Genomic DNA, 15,914 nt, shown 5'->3' with positions numbered 1-15,914 from the left:
AGAAAAAAAAAAAGGAGGGAGAATCCCCCTAAGGGGGGCACAGACAAAAAAAATAAAAATAAAATAAACCGACAGGTGTCCTAATCCACCTCCATCTCATCAAATAAATAAAAAAAAATAAAAATATAAGTTTTTCCCTTCAGTTGTACTTTAAGCGCATTGGGGCGTGACTCGGGCAGAATCTGCCATCATTAATATTCTGGTTAGGAAGTGGGGATGGAAATTGTTGGAGGGTCTTTGGTAATGGTCATTTTGCTTCCATGCAAAGGATTACAAAGTGTTATTACACAGCAGTACTAGAAAAGAAGAAGGAGATACAAAAAAAAGGCAGATAGGCTACTCTAGAACATCAGAAGCATAAAAGCCAGTGTATAAACCAGTGAGAGGAGAGGAGCGGAGAGGAGAGAACTTGCCTGCAGAGGATTGCATCAGAGGTGCAGATGAAGCAGGAAGAGGAAAGAGGTTCACATCTGAAAAACAAACACAAGAAAGCCTCAGCAGAAGTAAGATGCACAATAGACAAGCAGAGGGAATAGGGAACACAAAGACGACTGAGCACACGATGCAAGAAACATTTACATTTCATTAGACAGGACAGATCTATCTGGTTTTGCATCGTTACAGCAACACATGGCGCACTGGGCACATGTTAACATTCATTTTTGAACAGCACACCAACAGGCCTGCATTGCAACAAGCCATAAAGTGGTACCATGCATCGCCCAGGGCGTGGTTTGGGGTGCACTGAGGTCCTTGTGGCAGCCTATGCAATGCGAATAGGCTACCATAATGTAAAACACTGATAAATGCAATGCACTGGATTCCAGATCATTAAAACCAGTTGCTTGCTAGGAACAGGAAACAAGGAGTGCGGTTGGCAGCAATGGGCACCAGTTCCCTTTATTCCATGGCACACCCATTCCCCCACTAGGTGCACAAATAGCATTATTCATATTAAAGACATGTTTGTTTATGACAACACATAGGAAGAGGAGAGATCTGAAACCAAGAAGAAGAATTTATAAGTTAGCTCGCTGCCATTGCAAACTGGAACAGAGTCCCTACACTTCATAGTCACTGGAAGATCAATTGTATCAACATATTGCATGCTATTTATTGGCACTGATCAGACTATTGAAGCTACGGATACCCGGCATTGGTGTCCCATTACAGGTAAGAGCCTTCAGGACAGACCAGCCTCAGACACCGGGTATCAGGTGTAATCTGTCAAATGTCTGTCATCGCCTCTGGTAAAAGCAATGCCTGTGTCTCCACTCTGCCGTTACAATGGATGCGGTTCTCAATCCCACCCATGAAATGGTGCACCCCGTGCCTCCGTTTTTTGCCTGGAAGAGTTCCTTTCACTTTCTGTATGAATCTTCTGCCCGGTGTTCTGTCGAGAAGTGCCCCCCCCCCCCCATTGAATAGTGCCTGGGGTGTACTGCGCATGCGCCGTACAGAAAACAGCACAACAGCCGATTTGCTGATGAGCTGGGCTGAAATAACCAGAGCGCATGTGCACATCGTAGGTGGCATCTCTCGATGGGAGATACCATTTCACAGGCACAATTTAAACCTATACAAACAGCAGGGGAGACCGTAGTTCTCAGGTTGTGCATCGCTGCTGCTGGAGGGCGGATAGTGATTGTGTTGAAGAGCTGGTTTTGTCTGTGTTGCAACTCGCCCTTTCACACAGGCAAAACCGGACGTTCAACACAGCAAACTCACCCTGCAACAGACAAAAATGGACCACCAGCACACTGTAAAGCTGCCCCACAACAGTGAGGTACAATGTGAGAACTACGGTCTCTCCCCCCCCCCCCCACTATTTGTATAGGTTTCAGTTGTGGCCATGGAATGTGATCTCCCATGGAGAGATGCCTCGTATTATCTGCGCTTGCACCCTGGTCACGTCACTCCAGCCGATCAGCAAATCAGCTGAAATGCTGCTCTGTCCTGCGCATGCACTTTAACAAAATACCGGCTCAGTGCCCAACCTCTTCTCTGTATTCTCGGGAGTCCGCGCATGCGCAGACAGTGCAAAATGTCATGGGTGGTGGAGGAGCAGTTCAGACAGGGGTAGAATATATTGAATATATATGAGCCAATCATACAAGCAGTCGATTACTTACATGCAATAATAGTGCTAAATTACAGCATGGCTTGTGTAGCAATCATACATTATATTTTTGTGATTCTCTCCCCCCCCCCCCCCACACACAAAAGTGAAGTTACCCTTTAATCAGCAAGGGCTGCGCAGCTCCAGTTTCCTACTTTTAATACAGATAAACATAAAAGAACATTACATGTCTTGTGGTCAAAGACTTTTTCCACATCCTCCTCGAGTCAGACTGCTATATCTAAAAGATGCTCAAAATCAATTATAGCCGATTTGTCTTACATAATATTTGGTCATTTTCCAACACATGGAGACGCCAGCAGAGGTCAGAACAGATCCTCAGACATTGCGGCTGGTCTTATATCAAATTGCAGTAATGTGCTACTGTTTGCTGTCCTAGTGACCATCATGAGAACAAAACAAAAAATAAAAAAACCAAACACAACACACAGTAAATCAGAAACAGTAAAACAAAAAATGTGTTTTAAAGCCGAGCTCCACCCTAAAGTGGAGCTTCCGCTCATTGGAACCCTCCCCCCCTCCGGCGCCACAATTGGCACCTTTCAGGGGGGAGGGGGGGGTGCAGGTATCTATACAGTACAGATATCTGCACCCACTTCCGGCGTAGATTCTGCAGAATCTACGCCCCTTTCCGAAGGTCCCCCGCTGCCTGCTGGGAAACACACGGATCCCAGAGACAGCGGGGACCATCCTTATTGCAGGGAACCGGGAAATGAAGCCGCAAGGCTCCACTTCCTGATTCCCATACCCAAGATGGTGGCGGCAGCACCCGAGAGACGATCGAGAGATCGGCTTCGGGTGCCGACATCGCGGGCGCGCTGGGCGGGTAAGTGTCATTATTTTAAAAGTCAGCAGCTGCAGTATTTGTAGCTGCTGGCTTTAAAAAAAAAAAAAAAAAAAGGCGGAACTCCCGCTATAATATACACTATATCACCAAAAGTATTTTTCCTGTTACACACATGAACTTTAATGGAAACCCAGTCTTAATCCGTAGGGTTCAATATTGAGTTGGCCCGCCCTTTACAGCTATAACAGCTTCAACTCTTCTGGGAAGGCCGTCCACAAGGTTTAGTGTGTCTATGGGAATGTTTGACCATTCTTCCAGGAGCCCATTTGTGAGGTCAGGCACTGATGTTGGACGAGAAGGCCTGGCTCGCAGACTTCGCTCTAAGATAAACCTTCTGTGTGTAGCAGCTCCCTGATTTGAGAACATCTTTGGGATGAATTAGAGCGGAGAAGACTGCGAGCCAGGCCTCCTTGTCCAACATCAGTGCCTGACTTTACAAATGTGCTTCTGGAAGAATGGTCAAACCTTCCCATAGAAAAAAAAAAAAAAACACAAACACACACACACACACACACACCACTATTGGAGCAAGTCACCATTTTGTAGGTAAATATATTTCTAAAAAGGAAAGGATTTCACCACAAAATCGGTAAACAACCCGTGCAAAATCCATATAAAAAAAAAAAAAAACAAATACAGAAATTAAGTTATATGTAATAAAATGGAATGACGGGGACATTTTTATTTAAGTAGCATTTAATAAGCTAACTGAAATGTAACCAATACTGGTAATGACATCTTCAGACGCCTCCTGTATGGAGAAACTAGTCGCATGCGTTGCTCAGGTGTGATTTTGGCCCATTCTTCCAGTCTTCATATCTTGAAAGTTCTGTGGGCCGCCTCTTTAACCAGTTGCCGACCGCCGCACGCCGATGTACGTCGGTACAATGGCACGGGCAGGCATAAGGACATACATGTACGTCCCTTGCCTCCCACGGGTCGGGGGCCCGATCGGGCCCCCGCCCGGTGCCTGCGGCGGTCGGTATTCGTACGGGAGCGATCCCGGACGAGGGGACGGCCATTCATTCATGGCCACCCCCTCGCGATCGCTCCCGACGAATAGAAATCCCCGGTGACATCACTTCCTCTCCTGTAATGTAAACACAGAAGAGGAAGTGATGTATTCTCTCCTCCGTGTCGGTATTTTTCGTTCCGGCACCGAGGAGAGCGGATCAGTAAGTTGCACCAACACTCACACACACAGTAGAACATGCCAGGCACACTCACACCCCCCCTTTACCCCCCGATCACCCCCCCCAATTACCCCTGCCCCCCAGTCACAGTGACACCAATGTCATTTTTTTTTTTTTTTTTTTTTTGCATTGGTGTCATTTGTGACTGTAATAACTGTTAGGGCAGTTAGAGTTAGCCCCCTTTAGTTCTAATGTACCCCCCTAACCCCCCCAATAATGGTTTAACCCCGTGATCACCCCCCGTCGCCAGTGTCACTAAGGCTGGGTTCACATTGCAGCGGTTTATGAGAACGAATGTGATTCGCACCGCACTGCAGTGCAAATCACATCCGATCTCTGTGCGATTCGAGTTCAGCCATTCGCCGCACCCGCCGCACCCGCCGCAAATTCGCACGGGACCCTTTTTTTGGCCCGCAGCAGAATCGGATCGCATGGGTGTTCACACCATGCGATCCGAGTTTGCAGATCGCACTGCGATATGCGAACTGATCTGGGGGTGTCAGTAACATTTCACTGACACTCCCAGCAGTTCGCATAGGGCAGTGTGAACTGCCGCCGGGAGGCATGCGATGCGGGAACCCGCCGCGGATTCGCGGCGTTTCCGCATCGCTCCAGTGTGAACCCAGCCTAATAAGCGATCATTTTTCTGATCGCCGTATTAGTGTCACAGGTGACGCTAGTTAGGCAGGTAGGTATTTAGGTTCGCCGCAGCTTTTTATAGCGCCAGGGACCCCCATATACTACCGCATAAAGCCCCCTGATTGCCCCCTAGTTAACCCTTTCACCAGTGATCACCATATAACTGTTACAGGTGACGCTGGTTGGTTAGTTATTTTTTTATAGTTTCAGGGCACCCGCCATTTATTACCTAATAAAGGTTTAACCCCCTGATCACCCGGCGGGTGTCATTTGTGACTAATAACTGTTAGGGCAGTTAGGGTTAGCCCCCTTTAGTTCTAAGGTACCCCCCTAACCCCCCCAATAAAGGTTTAACCCCGTGATCACCCCCCGTCGCCAGTGTCACTAAGGCTGGGTTCACATTGCAGCGGTTTATGAGAACGGATGTGATTCGCACCGCACTGCAGTGCAAATCACATCCGATCTCTGTGCGATTCGAGTTCAGCCATTCGCCGCACCCGCCGCACCCGCCGCAAATTCGCACGGGACCCTTTTTTTGGCCCGCAGCAGAATCGGATCGCATGGGTGTTCACACCATGCGATCCGAGTTTGCAGATCGCACTGCGATATGCGAACTGATCTGGGGGTGTCAGTAACATTTCACTGACACTCCCAGCAGTTCGCATAGGGCAGTGTGAACTGCCGCCGGGAGGCATGCGATGCGGGAACCCGCCGCGCATTCGTGGCGTTCCCGCAACGCTCCAGTGTGAACCCAGCCTAATAAGCGATCGTTTTTCTGATCGCTGTATTAGTGTCACAGGTGACGCTAGTTAGGCAGGTAGGTATTTAGGTTCGCTGCAGCTTTTTATAGCGCCAGGGACCCCCATATACTACCGCATAAAGCCCCCTGATTGCCCCCTAGTTAACCCTTTCACCAGTGATCACCATATAACTGTTACAGGTGACGCTGGTTGGTTAGTTATTTTTTTATAGTTTCAGGGCACCCGCCATTTATTACCTAGTCTCACTAGTGTACCCCTAAATTTAGGGGTGTCTACTTTCCAAAATGGGGTCATTTGGGGGGGGTTTGTGCCATCTTGGCATTTTATGGCCTTCAAAACTGTAACGCCCTTAGAAAGCCTGAAGGCGGTGCTTGGTTTTCGGGGCCCCGTACGCGGCTAGGCTCCCAAAAAGTCCCACATATGTGGTATCCCCATACTCAGGAGAAGCAGCAGAATTTATTTTGGGGTGTCATTTCACATATGCCCATGGCATGCGTGAGCAATATATCATTTAGTGACAACTTTGTGAAAAAAAAAAAAAAAAAGTTTGTAATTTTCCCGCAACTTGTGGCAAAATATAAAATATTCCATGAACTCAACATGCCTCTCAGCAAATAGCTTGGGGTGTCTACTTTCTAAAATGGGGTCATTTGTGGGGGTTTTGTGCCATCTTGGCATTTTATGGCCTTCAAAACTGTAATAGGTAGTGAGAAGTGAACTCAAAAATTTACGCCCTTAGAAAGCCTGAAGGCGGTGCTTGGTTTTCGGGGCCCCGTACGCGGCTAGGCTCCCAAAAAGTCCCACATATGTGGTATCCCCATACTCAGGAGAAGCAGCAGAATTTATTTTGGGGTGTCATTTCACATACGCCCATAGCATGTGTGAGCAATATATCATTTAGTGACAACTTTGTGTAAAAAAAAAACAAAAATTTTTTTTTTTGTCATTCAATCGCTTGAGGCAAAAAAATAAAATATTCAATGGGCTCAACATGCCTCTTATCAATTTCCTTAGGGGGTCTACTTTCCAAAATGGGGTCATTTGGGGGGGTTTTGTACTGCCCTGCCATTTTAGCACCTCAAGAAATGAGATAGGCAGTCGTAAACTAAAAGCTGCGTAAATTCCAGAAAACGTACCTTAGTTTGTAGATGTGACAACTTTTGCGCAAACCAATAAATATACAATTATTGACTTTTTTTTTACCAAAGACATGTGGCTGAATACATTTTGGCCTAAATGTATGACTAAAATTGAGTTTATTGGATTTTTCTAATAACAAAAAGTAGAAAATATCATTTTTTTTCAAAATTTGCGGTCTTTTTACGTTTATATCGCAAAAAATAAAAATCGCAGAGGCAATCAAATACCATCAAAAGAAAGCTCTATTTGTGGGAAGAAAAGGACGCAAATTTTGTTTGGGTACAACATTGCATGACCGCGCAATTACCAGTTAAAGCAGCGCAGTGCCAAAGTGTAAAAAGACCTCTGGTCATTTACCAGCAAAATGGTCCGGTCTGAAAGTGGTTAAACTCCGATCTTTAGTTCCTTCCACTGATTTTCTATTGGATTCAAGTCAGGTGATTGGCTGGGCCATTCTAACAGCTTTATTTTCTTTGAAACCATTTGATCGTTTCTTTGGCTTTGTGTGTGGAATGATTGTCTTGCTCACATGTCCTCCCTCATTTTATGTTCATCATCCTGGTAGATGGCAGCAGATTTTTATCCAGAATGTCTTGGTATATTTTTTCCATTCGTCCTTCAATGATATGAGGTTTGCTAATACCGTATGCTGAAAAAAAAAAAAAAAAAAAAAAAAAAAAAAAAAAAAAAGCCCCACACCATGATGTTCCCACCTCCAAAGCTCACTGTTGGGGTGTTTTTGGGGTGATGTGTCATGTGACCTCCAAGCATGGTGCGTATTTTGGAATCCAAAGAGTAAAATTTGGTCTCATCTGAGCAGACTATAGTCTCCCAGTATTTCACAGGCTTGTCTAAATGTGCAGCAAACTTTAAAACAAGCTTCAACATGCTTTTTATTGAGCAATGGAGTCCTGCATGGTGAGCCTGCATACAGGCCATGGAGGGAGAGTGCATTACTTATTGTTTTCTTTGAAACAATTGTACCCAATTCCAGGTCTTTCTGAAGCTCCCCACAAGTGGTTTGTGGCTCTTCTGATAATTCTTTTCACTCCCGTAAAACCTTGCGAGGAGCACCTGGTTGTGGGCGGTTTATGGTGAAATTATGTTCTTTCCACTTCCGAATTATGGCCCCAACAGTGCTCACTGGTACATTGTTTAGACATCCTTCTGTAACCAAATGCCACTAGTATGTTCTGCAACAATAAGCTGCAAAGGTCTTAAGAGCTCTTTGCTTTTACCCATCATGAGAAGTTTGTGACACCTTGGTGACAAGTCTCCTTTTTCTAGTTGAAACTGAACCAGCCGACATTCATTTGCACTGACAAGGGGCAAGACTGCTTTCTAATTACTGATAGATTTCAGCTGGTGTCTTGGCTTTCCATGCCTTTTTGCACCTCCCTTTATTAATGTGTTCAATAACCTTTTCCCTGTGTCATTCCATTATTACACATAACTTAATTTCTGAAAGTATTTGTTTTGGTGTCTTTGGCATGTATGGATGGCACGGGTTGTTACTGACACGTGGTGAAAATTTCATGTCAGTAGCACCTTTAGAAATATTTACATAGAAAAACGGTGATGTGTTCAATACTTATTTTACCCGCTGTAGCCCACAATCCCGGGGTTCCTCAGTCTGGCATTGTGCACATGACAGTAAGGGCCGGTTCACACTTGTGTAATGAGAGAACCATGCGAATCCACTGCGGGTTCCCACATCCCACCCGACACGCATGGCAGTTCACACTGCCATATGCGAACTGCTGGGGAGTGTCATATGTTAACACCACCCCCATTTCAGCTTGCGTATCGCACTGCGAACGGACAGTTTGGACGTGAATTGGATCGCATATGTGTGAACACACACGCGCGATCCGATTGTGGTCCGAACAGAATAAAAAAGTCCTGTGCATGTTTGGACCGAATGCGGTGCGATATCAGCCATAATATCTGTACTATCGATATCACATGTAATGTAAACAGCAGTGCGCTGCGAATTACATGCGATGTCTGGCATCGCACAAGTGTGACCCGGCACTTACACAGCAATTAGATCTGGCAGGCACAAATCGGCAGAGTAATGCTCACCAAGCTGAGAGAGATGAGGTCATCACATTACCACACCCACATTTGTGATGCAACACAGAGCAAGTGGGGAAACATGGACTGGATGCTGTGTGACCCGGAACAAGAAGCTGCCTTTTCCTTTATCCAATACAGACAAGTTAGGTAAATGAATATATGGACATATGGGGGGGGGGGGGGAATTGATCAACCATGACACTACAAACTGCAGCCACAACATGTAATGCCATCATTACAAGGTATGGCAAACAACAAAATATCACAATACTGCGTTAAAAACAAAACAGAAACATGTGAAAGTACACAATACCTTTAACCGCTTGCTGACTGTATGAGGATAGATATCTATATACACACACATCGCAGCAAGACGGCTCTCCTGCACAGGCTCACGTACCTAGTACATGATCCCGCACTTCCGGGGGAACCTGCACGGCCCGCTCTTGCTCTGATTAGCTGACTCGATGTCCGCCGACACCCTTCTCTACTGAAGAAACAGCGATCTGTGTACTGTGCTGTGTCAGTACCTGTGTGCCAAACTGAAGACATGGATCCCGTGTCTCTGCTAAGCAGGGGGCACCAATTCCTGCCTTCTAGTACCATCACCCCCCCCCCTCCACAGTAGTAAAGCACTGGTTAGGCACAGTTAACCCTTTGGCTGCCCCTGATGTTAACCTCTTTTCCAGTCATTAATACAGTGACAGTGCATACTTTTAGCACAGATCACCACAGCATTAGGGTCACCGGTCCCCAAAAAAATGTCAGTGTCCACTGCAATATTGCAGTCCCACTATAAAGTCGCTGAGCCCTTACTAGTAAAGAAAAACTTAAATTAAAATTCCATAAAATTATCCCATAGTTTGTAAACACTATAACCTTTGCGCAAACCAATCACTATATGCTTATTGGAATTTCCCCCCCCCCCCCCCCCCTCACCAAAAACATGTAGCAGAAGACATGTTGGCCTAAATTTATGAAGAAAATTTGATTTTTATCTTTTTTATTGAAGAAGTTTTATAGCAGAAAGTAAAAATTTGTTTGCCTTCTTTCAAAATTGTATTTTTTTTTTTTTTATATCGCAAAATATAAAAATGCAGTGGTGATCAAATACCACCAAAAGAAAGCTATTTGTGGGGTAGGGGGGGAAAAGAAAAGCAATCATTTTTGATATGACTTTCAGGTGCTTGCACTAGCCAATACAATCTACAATGTAGAGATTTGTAGATTAGCCTCTACCATCATTCTCCTTGCTTAATCACTTCAGCCCCGGAAAATTGTACCTCCCTCTTCCTGACCAGAGCATTTATTGCGATTCGGCACTGCGTCACAGTAACTGACAGTTGAGCGGACATGCAACATTGCACCCAAAACAAAATTGATGCGCGCCCCACCCGCCCCCCCCCCCCCAACAAATAGAGCTTTCTTTTTGTGGTATCTGATCACCTCTGCGGTTTTTATTTTTTGCCCTATAAAGAAAAGAGCGACAATTTTGAAAAAAAAAAAAAAAACCCACAATATTTTTTTTACTTTTGCTATAATAAATATCCCCCCCAAAAAAATTTTTCCTCAGTTTAGACCGATATGTATTCTTATTTTTTTTTTCTTTTACCAAAAATATTAAATCACAATAAGCGTATATTGATTGGTTTGCGCAAATGTTATAGCGTCTACAAAATAGGGGATAGTTTTACAGCATTTTTATTAATTTTTTATTATTAGTAATGGAGGCGATCAGCGATTTTTATGACTGCGACATTATAGCGGGCACATCGGACACTTTTTTGGGACCAGTCATTTATACAGCATTCAGCGCTATAAAAATGCACGGATTCCTGTGTAAATGACACTGGCAGGGAAGGGGTTAAACACAAGGGGGCAATCAAGGGGTTAAGTGTGTCCTAGGGAGTGATTCTAACTGTGGAGGGATGGGCTACCACTGACATGACAGGGAGCAGTAGATCTCTGTCATGTCGCTAGGCAGAACGGGGAAATGCCCTGTTTACAAAGGCATCTCCCTGTTCTGCCGCTCTGTGACACGATCGTGGACATGCTGTCCGCAGGACCCACGGTCACGGAGCACGCGTGTGCCCACAATGCCACATCTTAAAGGGGAGGTACCTGTGCGCCCATTTGCCCAGCCGTGCCATTGTAGATCGTCGTTTGCTGGTCAGCATGTGGTTAGCTATTGAGTAGAGTGCATCATCTGACTTAATAGGTTCCATATACTGAACAGAGAGCCTGGAATAGAGTTTGTTTATTTAGGAAAGTGAAGCAGTATTTACTTCATTCATCCAATTATGTGCCAGCAATAATCCTGCTTTTCAAAGCTGAGCTCCATGCAAATATCTGAAATACATTTATGAGTGCCGTTACCTGACAAAAGGATTTGTATTTTTGTCTATCCAGTCCTGAGATTAACACAGTCCAGTAAGCCTAGACCCCCCCCCCCCCCCCCCCAGGCCGCTGATCTAAAAGCTCCATATATATATTGCCATAGATATCATGAATCTGCAGGAAAAGATGATGTTCAGCCTCGAGCTGACCATCACTCTGGATTTGGGAAGCAGAAGGATTGGCAAGTTTAAATGCGGTTTACAAGCGTTTCGAATACAAACTTTTTTTTTTAATCCCGACTGTTTGTGAGCGTTGTCACACAGGATTCAAGCCTCTGGGGTGTGCAGTACTGCATTTGGCCAGAGGCACAGGAGCGCTGGAGACACTCGGTTCCTGAGCGTCTCCAAGCTTCTCTGAGTGTTTCCGACGGCCCCCCACCGCTGGCTACATGGGGTACTTCATACACTAGCAGTGGCACTGAAACAAATTATCTGAGTTTCCATTGATTCCTATGGGGAAACTTGCTTTGATATACAAAGGCTTTGGATTACAAGCATTCTTCTGAAACAGAATATGCTCATAATCCAAGGCACTGCTGTATATGCTTTTATATAGTGTGTACTTGCCTCAATCCAAAGCACCTAGTGCGATTTCTGTCTCCTTCCTCTGCTTTCTGCACAAGTCACTTCAGACAGGTTATGCCAACACTAAGCATCCTAATCCTGGGGGGAGATCCCCATGACTAAAGCTTGGGGGGTGGGGGGGGCCCCCAGAGCAAAATGCGTTGGGGGTGTGGCCCAGGCTGAGGTTGTCTTATACCACCAGGATCTTTTCCTCTCTTCCTTCCGAATTCTGGATAGAGGGGAGGGGTGCTCCTCCCCTCCAGTACACAGAAGGTAACTAACATCCTAAGCCAAACTATGGCCCTCCAGTTGTTCAGGAACTAAATTTCCCATCAGGCCTAGTCATGTCTGTGAATGTCAAGAGTTTTACAGTGCCTCATGGGACGTGTAGTGTCGTGAAAAAGTGTCCCTCGACACGCACAAGGGTGAACACAGCCTTAGTGCTAGTTCACACCAGACAGTTCCTTGTGCTTTTTTTCTGCACTAAAAATGCATGCAGCGTTTTCCATTCATTCCAATGGCTCGCAATAGTTCGCACCATGCAGTCAGTTTCTGGTCAGTTTCTGCACTGGAAACTGACTGCATGCTGTGAACTAGAGCCATTGAAAAACATGGAAAACACTGTGCATGCATTTTTAGTGCAGAAAAAAAAAAAAGCGCATGGAACTGAACGGAACTGCATCTGGTGTGAACTGGCCCTTAAAGGGGAATCTGCATCACTCTGAAGCAGTGCTTCTCAACCTTTCTAGTGCCCTGACCCCTTGATAAAATTTCCCCAAGTTTTGGGGACCCCCAACAGTAAAATTATTTACGTTGGTCATATCATGGCTGTAATTTTGCAACTGCTATAAATCGAAATATCTGATATGCAGGATGCATTTTCATTCTTACAAATTTAACATCTTAAAGCGTAGTGATTAATCACAAGAACAATCTAACATATAGTGCAAAATATTTATTTAAAATTAACATACAAGTTACAAATGAATAAAATGCCCCACGTGAGACAGGGTAAGTGCCGGGCAGATGGCGGGGGGCACAGTGGGAGCAGTTGATATGGCGCGGGGGCGGGGTTTGATGTACAAAAATGCTTTTATTAGTGTCTATGACTTACCAAAGTCACTCAGGTGTTCCCTCAGAATCAGCAACCCATCTAATGTGTTAACCAGAAGTGACGTTTCATCGCCGCCATCTTGGTACTCTCGTCTGCAGTAAGATTACAGTCAGAAGTTGGCAAGTGGACATCTTTTTACACCCACCAAAGTCTTACATTTTACATGTATTTTTAAACAGTAAACTGAGCTTGTATACTATACAAGCCTTATATAAGCTCGGTTTAGTGCTAAAAATACGTGTAAAATACAAGACTTCAGTGTGTCTAAAAAGTTGTCCCACTTGCCAACTTGTAACCTTACTGCAGACGAGAGTACCAAGATGGCGGCGACAGAACGTCATTTCCGCACGGTCTCTCCTCTCCCGGAAGCGACGTCTTGCTGGCTGAGACGGACAGACTCCGGCGTACACACAGTAACTTCAGATCCGTCTCAGCCAGCTTTACAGATTGGACCAGGATTTGTGACCCATCGGCAATCGACCCCCAGGTTGAGAAACGCTGCTCTGGAGGGGATTACTTCCTGTTGTGTGTCCAGGACAGCACGTCGAGAAGAAGAATTGCCCCAACAGACAGGGGGGAAAAAAAAAAAAAAAAAAAAGTGTAATGAAAACAACCCAACAGAAAGCTACAAATTTGAATTGACAAAGGAACTTGATTTGGCAACACTGACAAGCGCTCTGATTCATATAAATATAAATGACATGGGTCCAAGACTTAATTGTACAAGATCTCTGGAAATTTCCTAAATTAAAATCATTCTGGATACAAAAAAAAAAAAAAAAATAAAATGATTGGATGTTCATTATAAAAACAATGATGTTATATAATTAAGGTCAGAAATCACGGATTTATATTCCTGGGATTGGTTTAGAACATCCGGGTTTTTAGTTACCTTCTGTTCGAAGAAACTGGGCTAAAAATGTACGCCCTGTAAACAAAGTAGAAAGTCCATGTCAGTCAAGTTATGGCATTTAAAAAGAACCCTCCAGCCCGTCAACCATCAGTTTTACTATGAACCAACCAGATCACATGCCTAGCTAATGTATAATGTCTGTATGTAGCTGGGAACCTGAAACCACAGATGTTATTTTAAACATGAATGTAAGAACTCAACCATCAACGGAATGAAAATAGACCCCCGACTTCGACCGCTTCACCATTCTATTCCACTACACCAGAGGAGCGGAGAAAGCCAGATCAGAGAGGAAAGCTCTCCAAGACCTCCCAACTATAATGTGATAATGAAATGGTCCCATCCCTGGATGAGGACATCAAAGGGGGTTTGTTCACTTTGCAAGATCAGCAGTCATGGAGGTAGAACAATACTACTCCAGACTACTGACCACCTTCATAGCGACCATTTAGATACCATACACACTTTTAGATTTTTGTCTTCACATTTATCAAAACCATATAATAGGAGGTTAAAATCTTAACCACTTCAGATCCGCGCTATTGCCAAATGACGGCATTAGCGCGGACCTACATTTCCAGGACTACGTCTATTGACGTCGTCCTGGTTACGAGCGGCCTGCGCGCCCCCTGAGGGGCGCGCGCGGCGCGCTCTGTGATCGGCGAGTCCGTGAGACTCGCCTGATCACCGATCCGTGTAAGGGGTCGATCCCGACCCCTTATCACGTGATCAGCTGTCAGCCAATGACAGCTGATCATGTGATAGAACGGAGCCGGTAATCGGCTATTATTCCTCCTCGCGCTGACAGCGCGAGGAGAGAAAAAAAAAGCCGATCACCGGCGGCCGTGATCAGGACATCAGTCCCGATCACGGCCATCAATACAAGGGACCACCTGCCACCTGCCTGTGCCCACCTGCCTCCCGCAGTGCCATCCTGAAGTAAAATAAAAGAAAAAGTAAGTGCCCCCCGTCAGTGCCCATAGTGCCCACAGTGCCACCCAATCTGCCTCAAAGGTGCTGCACCCCAGTGCCGCCCATCAGTGCCCAGCAGTGCCGCCCATCAGTGCCCAGCAGTGCCACCTATCAGAGCCACCTATCAGTGCCCATCAGTCCCATCTATCTGTGGTACCTATCAGTGCCCATCCGTGCCACCCATCCGTGCCACCCATCCGTGCCATCTTATCTGTGCCCATCTTTGCCCATCAGTGCCGCCTTATCTGTGCCCATCGGTGCCGCCTTATCTGTGCCCATCGGTGCCGCCTTATCTGTGCCCATCGGTGCCGCCTTATCTGTGCCTATCAGTGCCCACCAGTGCAGCCCATCAGTGCCCACCAGTGCAGCCCATCAGTGCCCACCAGTGCAGCCCATCAGTGCCCACCAGTGCAGCCCATCAGTGCCCACCAGTGCAGCCCATCAGTGCCCACCAGTGCAGCCCATCAGTGCCCACCAGTGCAGCCCATCAGTGCCCACCAGTGCAGCCCATCAGTGCCCACCAGTGCAGCCCATCAGTGCCCACCAGTGCAGCCCATCAGTGCCCACCAGTGCAGCCCATCAGTGCCCACCAGTGCAGCCCATCAGTGCCCACCAGTGCAGCCCATCAGTGCCCACCAGTGCAGCCCACCAGTGCCCACCAATGCAGCCCATCAGTGCCCACCAATGCAGCCCATCAGTGCCCACCAATGCAGCCCATCAGTGCCCACCAATGCAGCCCATCAGTGCCCACCAATGCAGCCCATCAGTGCCCACCAATGCAGCCCATCAGTGCCCACCAATGCAGCCCATCAGTGCCCACCAATGCAGCCCATCAGTGCCCACCAATGCAGCCCATCAGTGCCCACCAATGCAGCCCATCAGTGCCCACCAATGCAGCCCATCAGTGCCCACCAATGCAGCCCATCAGTGCCCACCAGTGCAGCCCATCAGTGCCCACCAGTGCAGCCCATCAGTGCCCACCAGTGCAGCCCATCAGTGCCCACCAGTGCAGCCCATCAGTGCCCACCAGTGCAGCCCATCAGTGCCCACCAGTGCAGCCCATCAGTGCCCACCAGTGCAGCCCATCAGTGCCCATCAGTGCCCACCAATGCAGCCCATCAGTGCCCACCAATGCAGCCCATCAGTGCCCACCAAT

General features: G+C 46.4%; 1 protein-coding gene across 5 annotated transcripts in view; it reads right to left on the bottom strand.

The window, feature by feature from the left end:
• Positions 1-15,914, bottom strand: part of RTN4 (reticulon 4) — a 109,710-nt gene that overhangs the window by 75,334 nt on the left and 18,462 nt on the right. For 2 of the 5 annotated variants that reach the window (XM_077485533.1, XM_077485535.1), the window contains exon 2: positions 414-470. The exons of 1 other annotated variant lie outside the window; for it this stretch is intronic. In XM_077485533.1, the coding sequence (XP_077341659.1) occupies positions 414-470 (57 nt within the window). Of the gene's footprint in view, positions 1-413; positions 471-13,765; positions 13,802-15,914 lie in introns of all 5 variants that reach the window. 2 more of the 5 variants (XM_077485534.1, XM_077485536.1) reach the window with 2 other exon arrangements.

The sequence above is a fragment of the Lithobates pipiens genome, unplaced genomic scaffold, assembly GCF_037356315.1.
Source record: "Lithobates pipiens isolate NorthernLeopardFrog02 unplaced genomic scaffold, aLitPip1_a1.2 Scaffold_18, whole genome shotgun sequence".
NCBI classification, from domain to species: Eukaryota; Metazoa; Chordata; class Amphibia; order Anura; family Ranidae; genus Lithobates; species Lithobates pipiens.
The sequence above is the reverse complement of the archived record's forward strand: the minus strand, read 5'-3'. Positions and strand labels throughout refer to the sequence as shown.